This window comes from Antrostomus carolinensis, unplaced genomic scaffold, assembly GCF_000700745.2.
Source record: "Antrostomus carolinensis isolate BGI_N321 unplaced genomic scaffold, ASM70074v2 scaffold14790, whole genome shotgun sequence".
NCBI classification, from domain to species: Eukaryota; Metazoa; Chordata; class Aves; order Caprimulgiformes; family Caprimulgidae; genus Antrostomus; species Antrostomus carolinensis.
The window spans coordinates 1-15375 of NW_010290639.1; the positions used below are offsets into that span (position 1 = coordinate 1).

At 42.0% G+C, this 15375-nt stretch overlaps 1 protein-coding gene across 1 annotated transcript; it reads left to right on the forward strand.

Annotated features, from left to right (window-relative positions):
- The first annotated feature begins 634 nt into the window (after positions 1 to 634).
- On the forward strand, positions 635 to 14729 carry MTHFSD (methenyltetrahydrofolate synthetase domain containing). The gene is made up of 7 exons (XM_029086493.1): positions 635 to 686; positions 1611 to 1765; positions 2816 to 2929; positions 4834 to 4924; positions 5786 to 5898; positions 6116 to 6241; positions 14134 to 14729. Exons 1-7 carry the CDS (start codon positions 635 to 637, stop codon positions 14647 to 14649), a joined length of 1167 nt encoding a protein of 388 aa, XP_028942326.1. The 3' UTR covers positions 14650 to 14729.
- Positions 14730 to 15375: the final 646 nt, after the last annotated feature.

Consider the following 15375-nt stretch of genomic DNA (forward strand, 5'->3'; position numbering starts at 1 on the left):
GGCTGTGCGGTTGGTGAGTGACGGTAGAAGGTGGCAAAGCTCTGAAAAACACAACGCAAAACGCCAAAAGCTCCAAGGGAACCTTATAACAACCTTCCAGTACCTGCAAGGTGCCTACAGGAAAGCTGGAGAAGAACTGTTCACACAGGCATGGAGCAATAGGATGAGGGGTGATGGTTTTAAACTAGAAAAGGGGAGATTTAGGTTGGATTTTAGGGAAAAGTTCTTCAATATTGAGGTTGTGGATCATTGGAATAGGTGGTGGAGGCCCCATCCCTGGAGATATTCAAGGTCAGGCTTGATGGGGCTCTGAGCAACCTGCTCTAGTGAAGATGTCCCTGCTGATGGCAGGGGGGTTGGACTAGATGACTTTTAAATGTCCCTTCCACCCCAAACCATCCTATGATTCTGTTTATAGCCAGTAAAGAACCGCAGGTATTTGCATCTCACAAGATGTGGCAGCTGCGTGTCATGTTTTAATCAGCGGATACAAAACCACTTTGTAAATGAGATAAATGTGTTTATGGATGGGGAAACTGAGGTACTCGGAACTGGATTTTGCTCCCCAAGGTCTTCAGTAAGTCCATTGGAATGGAAAGCTGTTCACCCATCTTGTAGGGCTTAGCCTAGAAACATGCACAGTGCTGCTAAAGTGTGGGTAGTGGCCAAGTTACTGCTGTCAAAGTGTAAGTGCTGACAGTGGTGGGAGAGCCTTTCCTCCTTCTTCAGCTTCATTATGTGTCTTGTTTGATGGTGGGGAGGAAGAAATAAGAGGGCTTTTAAGTATTGAGTTACTCAGGCTTTACTGTCTGCCTATTTTCACCCAAGCTCAAGATGTGCAGCCACGTATCTGCCACGTATTGAGGAAATAATGACCAAAATAGCATTGTGGGGATGTGTGTTGGGTATTTTAGCCCATGAGCAGCACTAGGAAATGGGCTCTGCTTTTGCTCAAGGGACTGGCAGAAGCATTCTGACTTAGTTTGGAAGCAGGTTCAGGAAAGGCTGAGACTATCACACCCTTAAGCGAGGGGATATCAGCTTAAATTACAAGAGGAGTGTGTGCTCTGCTAAGCTTGAGCACCTTCATTAAGAAGCGAGTCTTCTGAGTTCAGTATAGTCTCTATAAAGGGACAGCCTTGTCCAGAAAGTCTTTATATAAAGAGCCTATGACTATTATGACTTGTGTTCGAAGGAATCAATTTATGGACTAAAAAGGAAAATTGGTCTCCAGCTTTCAGTTGAGTGTGGATGAGGGTGAAGTCAGGCAAAGTGACTGTACCCAGATCCCCTCTTTTTTTGAATCCTACAAGATATTAGTCGAGCGCTCAGCATCTGTGAGAGCTTCCCATAGAAAACATTGCAGAAGTAGCAGTATGTCCCTCTTACTTAAAATCTGGGGAAATCAGCCTCTCTATAGAATGAAAGATTATAATTTGCCCATCTCTGCTCTGAACTCCTCGGTGATGCACTGGTATCTTCTGAAAACAGGGTGCCTCCCATGCTGCGACAAGGCTCCTGGGTTTACAGGAATTCAAAGCTGCCAATACTGTAAAAATAAATCCCGATGCTCCCCAGAAGAACGCTCGCTTCCTAACGCTGGAAGTAAGTCAATGTCTTCTCTTCTCTCTTGATTCCTTTCTTCATGCAGGGGTCTCACCAGGCTTGCTGCTCTATTAAAGAGCTGGATGTCTTCAACAGAGCACATGAGATTAAAGTGGATCCTGACAAACCTCTAGAAGGTGTTCGGCTAGCTGCGCTGCAGGTAATGGCACCTTTGCACCCTGAGGAGGAGAGTGGGACAGCGGTGCAGTGCTTGGCAGCATCTCACGGTCAATCCCTGCCACTTCTCTGGTGGGAACTTTTACCAGTCCTAAGCCTCATGAGGTTCCTCACATAAGGATGTCTTTGCCTTTTTGATAAATGGCGAAGGTGCAGGTAGAGTTTGGGGAAATTAATATGTTTCTGTGGAGGTATAGCTGTTTCACTGTCATTTGTCATGAGAATAGAGCCAGGCTCTTCTCAGTGATGCCCAATGATAAGACAAGGAGCAATGGGTGTGAGCTGGAACACAGGAGGTTCTGCTTAAATTTCAGAAGGAACTTCTTTACAGTGAGAGTAACAGAGCACTGGGGCAGGCTGCCCAGGGAGGTTGTCAAGTCTCCTTCTCTGGAGACATTCAAGACCCACCTGGACACCTTCCTGTGGGATCTCATTTAAGTTCCTGCTCCGGCGGGAGGATTGGACTGGATGATCTTTCGAGGTCCCTTCCAATCCCTGACATTCTGTGATCCTGTGATTGTATTCTTCTTATTCCCCGAAACATGGAAGATGGCCTTGCCTCAAAATTGCCTTGATGTTTATCATAAGATGAATGTGTGACAGATTTACCTCAGACCTGTGCACATTCGTTAGCTTGTATGTGTAGCTCGTTTGTGGACATGCACTTTAGATCAATAGGTCCAATAGTTTTGCTCTCTATTTCTTAAATAAAAATTGCCTGGAATTTGCTGTACCGGAGGGATTTCATCTGCAAGCACTGTGCAATCAACAATGCTAATTGCTCTGTAGTAAATAAGATGGTTGACCACATAGAATCATAGAATGGTTTGGGTTGGAAGGGACCTTAAAGCTCACCCAGTTCCAACCCCCCTGCCATCAGCAGGGACACCTTCCACTAGACCAGGTCGCTCAAAGCCTCATCCAGCCTGGCCACAAACACTTCCAGGGATGAAGATGGAGACCTATGGGACAGTAAAAATAATTCTTTAGTGGCCCACCTCCTTTTAATGTGAGAACTTCTTTCCTTACACAGGCAAGGAAGACTTTGTTGGTTCCCACACCACGTCTGAGAACTGGGCTGTTCAATAAGATTGTTCCACCTTCAGGTGCAACTAAGGAGATCCTGCGAATATGTGCTACATCTCAAGTAGGAATTAAAAATGCAGGAGGTTTGAATTAACTTGTAGAAGAGTGTTGTGTTCTGATAGTCCAGCTAGAAGTTGGAAAACCAGATGCTACCTGAAATATTGTTCTGCTAGTGTTTTATTCCTGGTTTTGTGTACATATCCACCATTAATATTTTTTTGTTGTTGGTACTTAAATAAAGAGGAAATTTACTCTTTTTGCTCTATTCTATTAACAGAATGGTATTGATATTTTATGAATGCTTTTTGGAACATTATGGGCAACTTGCATAGGTGACTTAGATCTTCAGGCTTGTAATAAATAGTACTCCTATATTCCTCTGTAGTTTTAAACTAGTGATCCCTGTAAGGAATGTATTAGTATTTACAGTTTTCGTATAATTAGGTGTGACTAAATAGGAAATAATTTTGTATAATTAGGTGTTTAGGTATAACTAGGTGTTACTAAATAGGAAAGATCTGTTCTTTCAGACCCTAAGTCTAAAGAAACATTAATTCTGTCAATTGCATCAACTGAGGCACCAAAATGCTTTCAATTTTTTGAAGTGTGGTATGTTGCTGCCCTCTCGTGTTAAAGTCTCATACTGTACAGCTACAGTCATTTGGCAGAGAAACCCATGTTATTTTATATGTGTCTTTATTTGATAGGAAAATGTAACTTGTACAAAATGAACAGTCCAGCTATATAGGTTTTATTTCCTTCTTTATCTCCTGTTGAAGGCAGTAAAGTTCTGCAGTAATCCTGTGTGCAACTGAGGGTTGTAAATGGATGGTAATTAGTAGCGACTTTCTTTGTTGGAACTTCTATTAAAGTCATTAACTAATTAAGCTTTTCAGGGTTGAAGAGCACTTTTGAAAGAGACCTTTCTCTTGACCTGCTTCAGGCCTCATATCTGATCTGTGATCTTAACCACCATGTGTCTGTTTTTCCCCTCAACCAGGCATAAATGCTATTAGCAGTTTATATTTACAAAGCACAGTGCAAACAATTCTTAACACACTGCTGCAAAGTGGATAATGAGCATTATTCCTGTTAGTCAGCCACAAATTACTGATCTTTTATTTTTTTGTGCTCTACACAGAAAATATTTGGCTTTTTATTAGGAGGATTAACTTAGCACAAAGTTGAACTGGTGTGAGGAGGATTTATCTTGCACTGTACATATGTATGAAGAGTGAATGAATCAGAAGATAACTTCCTAAAAGTTTTAAACCTCTGATATTTGAAAGCCCAAGTAAACACCATTTTTAATTTCTGCAGCTCTGGGTAGAATTTTGTTAGGATGTGTTCTTTAGAGAGGAGCCTGAAGAGGAGTGAGAGGGAGAGAGTAGAGGCAAAAAAAAAAGGATGACAGGGCTATGTAAGGTTTTTATTTCCACTTGTCAGAAACTGTGTGGTTTTCTGTTCATTACTGTCTGTCCTGTTTTTTAGCAAGCAGTTTAACATCTTTACACTGTAGCTGTCTGTATCTAAATTAAATTTGTGAGAATTAATTTAAGAACTTGTAATGCTCTGATATTCCTCGTGGGCATGAATTTACATTTTATAAATTTAAGTTAATAGTAGGGTAGGAAGTGTCATTTGCCTTCATTTTTAGAAATAGATGTCCAGTAAAGGGTTTTCAAAATACACATTTTTGATCCTAAATAAGTAACCTTGCTTAGAAAAGTGCCCACCTCCCTTAGCTCTCCTTGAAGTGTGCCAAAATTCTTGTCACTCTAGTAGGGAATGTATTCTAGGATTCCCTAGAGGATAACTTTCCAGACATGTACAGCTTGGCTATACATGGAAGAAACACTTTGAAACATGGAGAGTTACTTGGATTTATAAAAATATTCTGTATTTCTACCTCACTGGTTGGAAGACTCTGCATTCTGTGAACTGAAAATTATGTTTTCCTTGCAGGGTATAAAAGAATACAGTGTGCCTGTAGGTCTTGATGCAAAAGCACGAGTGGACCTGGTTGTTGTAGGATCAGTGGCTGTCTCTGAAAAAGGTAAGAGAAATTCTTGTAAGCTTTTCAGGAGGAGGGTTTGAAGTCTCTATTCACCATGTAGGCTATACTACACGTTCCTTTTGGCAGATCCTAACATATCTTTGGAACTGAATTGCAGTCTTGAGTTCTGTCTCCTCTGTGTGACAAGTCACTGATCCCAGCGGAGGGATCAATGCCTGCTTTACAAGGATGCTGCCAGGACTTAGTGAACAGACAGCAGTGTGGTTTAGAGCTTGCAGGACAGTGTTGTGGCCTTCAGTAGAACTATTCAGGCAAACAATTTTTTATTATTATTTTTTTTCTCTTTTAAAAGCATTGGAGGACTCCCTGTTCAGAGCACCTGCTCTGCTCTTACAGGGTGTGTGAAAGGACACGTGTTACAGCTGCTGATTCAGTACCTATTTGGGGATCAGATTTTGTATTTTCTAGTATTTTGAAGACCTGCTGGTAGTGAAAATTTTTCCACTGACTTTATCCATTTCCTAAAAATAACATGCTCTTTGTGCATGACCCAGACTCTTCTTTACCCACCTGACATGATTAGAGGTTTCTAGTTACAATGGGTATACAGGCTTCTGTGTTAACTGAACTGGACTAAATTTGGTTTATTCTGAATGGGAAACTCCTGGGATTCCTTTAGGAGTTGATTGAAACTAATGTTTTATTTTCATTTCAATGCTGATTACAAGGAAAGCTGCATTCTGTGAAAGATGCTGATCTGAATTTTTCCCAAGTCAGAACTCTGTTCTTGGTTTATCTGTTGCAGACTGCTTAGTTTAATTGCATGCCACTGACAGCTACCAGCCTTTCCACTCTCCTGTTTCTGTGTTTACTATCACTCTTTGCTTTTGTGTGTTTTAGGCTGGAGAATTGGAAAAGGGGAAGGTTATGCAGACATGGAATATGCAATGATGGTGTCAATGGGTGCGGTGCAGGAGGATACACCTGTAATTACTGTTGTGCATGACTGTCAGGTGAGTTAAAATACCCAGTCTGAAGTAATGAGTCAGAACAGTGTGATACTGGATGGTATGTCTGTAGAAGAGACTTGGAATGATGTTGGTGTAGCATCTTTACTTTGTTTCCACCATCATTGACAGATTTTCATATGTTGTGAGACATCAGGAAGGACGTACAATTTTAGCAAATTTAGTTTTAACTATTTACCAAATCTCTTGGGTTTTTTTGTAGGTGGTTGACATAGCAGAAGAGCTTCTTGATGATCACGATTTAACTGTGGATTATATTCTCACTCCAACAAGAACTATCAAGACTAATTGCAAACGACCAAAACCTCAGGGGATAATATGGCATAAGGCAAGTTACCTCTGCTCGTGGTAGCTCACTGGTACTGACATTCTGTTGTAAGTCCCCCATTTTTACATAGAAACAAATCTATTGTATTAGAAATACTTGGAAGGTGTTTGTCAGATGAAACAAAACAACAGCATCTGTGTTCAGCATTTTTTTAAGTGGTAATGGTGAGAAAATGAAAAGGAGGAATATATTATTGAAGCTGAAGAGATCTTTCTGGCATTAGGCCGTGTGGAATGGGTGGAATATATGCTGCTCTGGTTGCGAACAGAAAACATGACCTGCTGGCTGGTACATTGCTGTTTACTTAATGAATTTAAAGTATTAACTTGCAAAGGATAGATGAATTTGTGGCTGGAGCTCATTTTCAGGTGGAATAATAGTGTCTTTATAGTGCTTTAAATCAGGAATCACTATTTATTGGTAAATACTGTTTTATGGGTTTGGCTTCCCCACCTCCCCTAACATTGTCAGAAACTTTAGTAGTTTCACAAATTGTTTCAGAAAAAACATTTAGTGAATTGTTTTACTGGAATTTCATGCTGGGAAAACTTTTTCTTTGTCATTAGATTTTCATTCCTGAAATCATCCAGTTAGGGAACACATTCAGTCCTGCATGATTGAGTAACAGTAGGAACACTGAAATGAGGAATAGTCTACCCATGTCTTGCAGAAACCACTGAGGAATGACTAGTGAATATTTCTAGGGAAATCAAGAGTTGTTTGTTAAGCACTTGCCAACCAGCAAAAAGAGTTAAACTTGTTAAGGTAATGTATCTACAACAAACAATTCTAGCTAGTACTATTTTTATTCCTATGGTGGGAGAGTATTTTACTCTGCCTGTGGTTGAGGATTTGAGGTTATAAATAAATAAATAAAAGCTCTGTCTGTACTAGTGCATTTTTTCCATTTGAATTATTTTTGAATCCTAATTTTTTTAGGAAATTATTGAATGTAATTGTTTTGTAGGTCTACCCCTTGTGCTTAATCCGTCTTGCCAACATACTTTTGATCACACTCTTAGTGTCAGACTTCAGTCTCAGTAAGTGGCCTTGCTAACACATTTTTCTTGGTTTTTTTTCCTGTCTGATTCCCTTTAGCAGCAACATTTTTCAGAGGTCTGGAGAACAGTCTGTTGTAGGGGCTGTTGAATTTTCGTGAACCTCTTGCCACTTCTTCAGTCCCAAGCAATGTATCAAATTTGATGCATTTCTTTCCTTTTTAGAGAAAAAAAAATCAAGATCAGTATTATAATATATGTCTCACAAGCTAAGGAAGTATCTACCACAACTCTACATTAGAAGTGTTGTCTGAAAAACACAACTCTTGCTGAATTTTCTACAGCTTTCACTGAGAATGGAGCACATTACATGATTGAGCCTTTATTTGAATATTTGAATGTCAATTTAACACCTAAAACTGCTTTTGGCTGTTCTTCAGAGCATAAGTTGATTAGATAAGAATATTATCCAGAGCAGGAAAAAAATCATTACATCTCTGTTTTGGGATAAGAACCAAGTGTCATGTCTATATGAAGAAGAAATAAATTAGCATTATTCTTTCACAGTGAACAAAATGATTTGTATATGTTTGTTGTGGTAACTGTATGATCAACTCTTGCACAGGGGGTCTTGGCAGTGGGAGGTCTGGTTAATCAACAGGGTGTTAAAAATGCAGGATTTGATACGGGCTATTTAAGTGTTTGTCCTTTGACTTTTCCTGGCTACTTCTACATCCTTTTCTCATCCTTTTCTCTACATTCTTCTCTCCTTCAAATCCTGGCTTTACTAGTGCATTCCTGTTCCTCAGAGCAAAACTAAATGAACCAAAAAGTAGTGAGTAAGTAAATAACCCACTTCTAAATATGGTGTTTTGTCAACAGAAAGTAGCTTAACTTTATTGTTCAGATGTGGGATGCGTAAAGTAAGTTTCTTAAAAAAGTTCATCCTTCAGGAGCATGGCTGGATCAAGCCAAGACAATGATTTAAGAGCTGAAATTAAAGGTGTTTGCAAACATGGGATTACAGCTAAGCATTGTTGTGAAGGTGGTGCTTTCCTGAAGCTGTTAGGATAAATAGCCTTTAATACATACCCTCTGTTTTCAGCTCAAAGAGGTAAGAAGGTGCTTATGTAGCAAACAAAATGCACATCTCCAGGCTAGATTTCTATGTGCAAAGGGGTCCTGCACTTCCTTGGGGTGTTTTTGGGTTTTGTGTGCTATGTAGGAAGGAAGTATTGTGTTAGATATGGGGTAAAGAGGTGTTCCTCTGCGAGCAGGTGAATCACTTCGTGGGGTAATTGGCATGATTTTGCCCTCAGTTGCCTCCTTTCAGTTCTTCTCAGTGCAGAATTTTCAGCTGAGCTGTTGAGGTAGCAGGTTTTTCCAAACAGGAAGATGTGAATTACTTGTGGGTTTTTGGGGTTTTTTTTTTTGGTCAGGGAAATGCTAATTTAAAGACTTACAAGGAAGTATAAAAGCTACGTTATTATTAATACCAAGGAAGCATTATCAGTATCGGTGCTAGGCGCTCTAAAAACATTTCTAAATCCAAAGGCAGCACTGGAGTGTGTATATGGGTAAGTTTTCTGCATCTGAATTCAGGGTTTTGAGAAACTAGTACGTGCTCAGAGCTACTAAGAGCTGAGCACTCTGGAAAACTTTATTTGGATGCCAGTGGAGAATTATTTGGCTTCATCTGTCTTGAAAATCTAACCCATTGTTTCTGGGAACTCTAAATTCATGAAACGACTTACTTTCTCATTTAGTATTTTGTATGGGTAGCTGTGATCTTTATCTGTGACACTGTCTATTATATTTGTCACAGTTACGAGGTTATTTGTGCCGTGCTTATTTTAAATTGAAAAGATACAGACCAATTAAAATATTTGGGGTCATGAAGAGGGAAATGAGAGTAGTTGGTGGAAAAATCACTAGCTTCTAGCAAGCATTTCCCCTTCTGTTTCTTTAATCATTCTTTTACTGAGAGGTTTATAGAAGTGGGAAAAGATTTTTTTTCCCCAAAATGAAATGAACCAGGGGGAATCCCTGGATATAATGTTGAAAGAGTTTAGTTCACAGTGGCAGAGATGGAAACTATCTGACAACAAACAGCTTTTGATTTGGGTCTTTGATAGAATATTTATAAAGTAAAATGATGTTTTAAAGCTCCAAAAATTCATAGGTTGAAGCTGGCAAAATCTTTATCAGGGGCACAACGTTGCCATCAGAAGTAAAGTGCTGTTAGTTTAGCCAAGGTTTTGTTTTGGTTTTTGGAGGGACAGCATGAGCAGGGCACCCTTCCACACATGGTTAAACATCTCAACACCTTTGCGAATCTGACCTTTGCTGCAGAGTCCGTGAAATCAGTTTTTGCTGATGGATTCCAAATGTGGGTTGCATAAGTTTCTCCTGAGGGACACTAGCAGACTTCACGGGCTGCCAGCTCCCAGAAATATGCCCTCGGATTGTGTGCACATATTTGGACATTTTGTGCAAATGAATGATAAAATGTTCGACTCTGCTGGCCCGTCCTAGCTGTCTTGGCTTTGTCTGTGCTTTAAACCCCCGTGAGCTCAGTGCTCCTTGAAACAAGCAACTAATTAAGGAGACAATACGAGAAGTGGGCTCTGTCTTGAAGGCCTTTATGAAGAGTCTTGGGTCAGACACTTCTCAGGATAAGTAAAGATGAATCTTTCAAACACCTTCTGCCTACTTTCCTCAATACTTGGAAGGGCTGGTGGATCTGCTGTGCTAAAGATTGTTTGGTCTTGTTCACAACAGGGCAGGGCAACATCATCTGTCTGCTTCTTGAACCACATGGTCCACCATCTTGAGCCACATGTTCTTCTGTCAGTTGGTGTGTGCAGATGGGTAGCTGTGTGAAGCAGAATAGCAGACCTAGCCTGCTCTCTGACCTAGAGCTGTCCTTCCCTCATCTGTCGTACATCAGAACTGCACTGCCTCTGCTGCCAGGCAAATCCAAGTGGTGTTTGTCTTGGCCTGCACTGTATCAGGAGTCAGCATTACTCATTCTATCAGAGGACAAACACATCTTTCATTTTTCCCAGCAAAATATTGAAAGTGGCTACGTTCACTGCTCTAGAATAACAGAGGTTGAAGAGAGCCCTGATGTTCCAGCAGAGACATTGCAGAAGTCCATCTGCCACTACGTTGTTTTGGGACCAAACCAGGTGTTATAAGAGTGGATGCTCAGGGTTAAGTGCTGGGAGATTTGCATTGGCAGTCAACATCCAAGACTGTTTTCTTCAGGTTCCTGTCAGAAAGGGGCCACGTTTCCCTTCTCAGCTCTTTTCCCATAGCCTGGTAATTGTGTGCCAGAAGAATTCATCCACCCTGCTGTCCTCTTTCCCCAAGGCTCTCCCAGCTATGGCAGGGAGTAGGCAGGATTGTTAAATGATTAATTGCCTTTGGTGGAGTTATTTTTAACCTGAATCACTTCAGTTACTGAGTTTATAGTGCAGACCCACAAGCACTTCTGTTGGCCAACCCCAGAGGGTTGAAGTATGGAACTGGTCTGGGAATTGGTGGTCAAGGGATAATAGGAAACTTCTTCAGCTGGCTTCACTGCCAAAGCCAATCATTTAGCTAAATCCCAACACTCAATACAAAGTTTACAAACATCAATAAATGGTTTGGCCTTGACTTTATAGGGATTGGGGGAGCAAGGGAAGAAGCTTCTGCCACTGGGTTTGCACAGGTCCTCATAACTAGATCAACCAGACTTGGGGTAGAACCCAAGTCCCCTGCATCCTGGCTTAGCCTAAAGCAGTAGGCAAGGCTTAGGGAGGAGTGACCAGTCGGCATAGGACCAAGAAACGTGCAGCTTGTTTGAAAGAGAGGAGGAATATCTTTGGCCTTTCTCCATGTGGAAATAAATCATTGCAGTCCTCCACAGCTCACAAGACAAAAGAAACTTTTTGCATGATGGTAATTAGCAACACATTGTACTACCACAGAGTTCTTTTGTTTGCTCTTTTGCAATAGAGCAGAGCAAGCTTTTTTCCTCTTCTCTGCCACCCACTGCCCTCTTTGCCCTTTTGGTTCTCACCCTCTGCACCCCAAAAAAAGGTCGTGAATTGGTTTGTTGAATTGAAACTCTCAAATCCCAAACTGAGTTTCTACCTTTCTTTGATATAAAAGTGGAGAAAAATGGGGAAGGATTTAGAAGGTTTGATGCAGCTGAAAGATTCTCCTAGACCCCAGGGAAAACAGCCTCTAAGGTAAATCCTCTGTCTCTCTTCTGTGACAGAAGGATGGCAGTTGACAGTGTCAGAACTTGTCTAATGTAGGTTTTTCTATAGAATGTTTTGTATTACGAAAAAATCCAAGTGCCAAGTCAATTGCCTTTGTTGCTTTGATACTGTAAAGGCTACTTAGTGTTGTATCTGCACAGGGCTGAATTTAAGGTAATGATGGGTTCACTTCATGGTGGTGTTTGATCAGAGCTTCAGCTTTTAGAGAAAACAACGGTTCATAGCCCTTCAGAAGCTGTATGTGCTGTTGTAACTCCATCTTCCTGAGCTTGCAGGGAGTCTGAAATGGTAGCTCCAAGAGCTCCAGTCAGATGCCAGAAACTTCTGGTCACTCCAGTGAGAGGAGAGGCCATCTTGAAGCCTGGCTAGTTGAAGTCTCTTAGATAGTATGCTGGCCCCTGGATTATCTTAACTTCTCTCCTCAATTTGTCCTTGAAAGCCTGGGAGCTCTAGAGATCATCCTCTCAGTGCCCGTGTCTTTGATTCCCTTAATCTATAAAGTAGTAAGGACTTGTCCTTGATAGCATTGATTTTTCTAACTAAACACCCAGGCCATGCCTTGGGAACTGAGTTTAATGTCAGGGTGAAAGGAACTGTATGTACACTTGGTAAGAGGTTGAGGTTGTGCTTTGGGCCCAGGAGTGATTAGTTGCATGAGAATAGAAAAATGTTTTTCCTGTTTAGTTTAATTAGCATAGAGCTTACATTTCACATAGAAATTTGACAGAGGACAACAAATGTTCCTAATTGCTGGCCAGTAAAAACAAAGTAAGATGGCTTTAACCATTGGTTTGATGTTGTATCACCCAGGGAAAGGGGGTTTGCTGTCAAACACAGCACTCTGAATTCTTGGCTGAGAAAAACGAATCAGTCCAAGAATCCACAGAGCAATAACTCTTCAAAATTTGAAAATGGCATGTACCTTTTGGAGTACAGAGGTTCCCAGAGCCCCAGAGGAAGTCCTTGCATCTCTGCACTGGCTGCCAGATCAGTTCAGAAATCATTCTCAGTCATAAAGTTTGCTTGTTTAAAGGGCCTGACACCAAACACCTTGACTCTGGGTCTGTGGTGTGACAGAATGGAGGTGGCCTCTGCCTATACTGGTTAGGCCTATTTTGCTGTTTGATGTTATATTAACAAGATAGAGCTAGGACACAGGATTTATGTAAATCATATTTTTATTTCGTTTCAGCCTGAAATAAAACTTGCTTCTTTTTGAAGATGAGCCCAGGGAAGGTTTAAGAGATGTTTGTTGACTGGTTTTCCTGTTACCCAAGTCTAACGTTGCCCCCACCCTGTCTTTGATTTCACTCAAGTCACTTCAGAGCTGGGCTGCTTTCCCTAGAGATCTGCAAATTTTAGACTTTATGTGATGCAGCCAGATCCAAATTTGCTCTGTAACTGTAGAACCAGGAATTCAGGGGCTCTGGGATGAGAGAGATCTGAGCTGGGCGATCTGCAGGCACATTCTAGCCAGGATGTGCTGGTGCTAGTCCAGTACAGCCTGCTGAGAAGTAGTGGCTCATAAGCTTGGGTGCCATACCCTGCTAGAGTGGCTTGCTCACACTGTGTGGGCTATTAGCTTGGGTCTCTGCTAGCTCAGCCATCACTTCCCTAGGCTCTATTTTGCTCCCTAAATTTAAGAATTGGAACTTGTGTTGATGGATGTTCTGCTTGTCCAGCAGCCAAGTACAAATTATTCCTCTTTCCAAGTGCAGTCTGTAAGCCAAGGGCTAGACCACATGAGCTGGGGAACCACTGCGTTTCCTGCCAGTCACTGAGTGCAGCCTGGGGCATCTCATGCCTGAGATGGATAGAGTTCAGCTGTTGAGAGGAAGAGCCCTTCCAGAAAAGCTGCTTATGAACTGGGGATGGATGAGTGGAAGGGATGGAGGGTTCACAGTTTTGAAGTATGTCGTGTCCGGGCGCTTTTCCGTTCTGTTGATCCAACCCAACAGAGCGATGTGGGATCTGATGAGTAGCTGCAGGGTGGTGTGTGAGGTCAGATGACAAGAGGGAGGGCTGTGGTGATGTGCCACAACCAGAGAACGTGCCTCCAGCTGGGCCCACACTCATCGGAGCCCAGCTACAAGGCACGTTCCCCAGCTGCAAACTTAACACCATCGTCTCTCCCCGTTGCATGACCCAGCCTACGGGATATCCTGTTTTGGGGGGGAAAGAGCACAAGGAGGTCTGCAGAATGAAAGTGCCTGATGGTCCGATGAACTGTAGGCATGTCAGATTCTGCCAGAGCAGGAGCACAGGCCCCTCAATCAAAGCAAATACGAAGGGATAACAATGAGAATGCAAATCTGAAAACACTCTGATAAATAAATGTCAAAATCGAATAGTTCTGACTTTGGTTTTGCTTTTCCTGCTGGATCCACATTGTGCTGCTTGCTTAAAGAGTAACTCATGTTTATTTTTGTCCTGCAGTGTGTATTTAGGGAGCAACTTCAGAATCAGGCCAGCAATTAGTAACATTTTGAATGCTCTGGCACTCTGAATGGTAGCAATATAATAAGGTTCCTCTCTTTTTATGGCACAAATGGATCCCGATGGTCTTCTTTTTCTGGAAGGAGAGAAATCTCATAATTGTATCTGTCTTCCTCCTTTTTAGGTCAACTATGAGATGCTGGAAAAAATCCCCATCCTAAAGAGTCTTCGATACAGAGAGAAGCAGACTGGCAAGGCTGTTACCCTGAGAGATGAACATTCAGACTTGGCAGATACCAACACACCAGCAGCGTTAAATGAGAAGGCGATGGCTGAAAATACAAGACCGCAGACTGCAACGGGCTCAGCTCAAATAAGACAACATTATGTTGAAAATGATTCTTTAAATCCCAGATTAGAGGGATCTGACGTGATTACTACCGTGTATGTGGGGAACATTGCTCCCAGCATAAGAGTGAGTGAGCTGAAATGTGCTTTAAGGGAATTCCATGCAACTCCTTTACGACTGAATTGGCAAGGAGCACAGCACAGGGCTTTTCTCGATTACAAGGATAAAGCAACCGCAGAGTGTGCTGTATCCTCTTTGAAAGGCTTGAGCCTCGGGGGTAATACTTTGCGAGTTGAGCTGGCCAAGAATCAGAGAAACAAAGGGCAAGTAGAAATCAATAGTCAGAAATGAATATGAATAAAGAAAAAAAAATAGGCACGTCTTCATTGTTTTTTCTGTGAGAAGCCAACCTAAGTTTTCAAGGATCATAGAATCATAGAATGGTTTGGATTGGGAGGGACCTTAAAGCTCATCCAGTTCCACCCCCCCTGCCATCAGCAGGGACACCTTCCACGAGACCAGGTTGCTCAAAGCCTCATCCAGCCTGGCCTTAAACACTTGCAGGGAGGAGCAGCCACAACTTCCTTGGGCAACCTGTGCCAGTGTCTGACCACCCTCACAGTGAAGAACTTCTTCTTAATATCTCATCTAAACCTCCCCTCTTTCAGTTTAAACTCATTTCCCCTTGTTCTGTCATTAACTGCCCTTATGAAAAGTCCTTCCTCAGCTTTCTTGTAGCCCCTTCAGGTACTGGGAGGCCACTATAAGATCTCCCCGGAGCCTTCTCTTCTCCAGGCTGAACAGCCCCAACTGTCTCAGCCTGTCCTCACAGCAGAGCTGCTCCAGCCCTTGGATCATCCTGGTGGCCTCCTCTGGACTCATTCTCGCTGCTCCAGGTCTCTCTTGTGATGGAGGCTCCAGAACTGGATGCAGTATTCCAGGTGGGGCCTTACAAGAGCAGAGTAGAGGGGGAAAATCCCCTCCCTCGACCTGCTGGCCACGCTTCTCTTGATGCAGCCCATATCCTCCGATTTGTGCGGGCTAAACAACAAAGTGCAAAGCCAACTCTTCAAACAA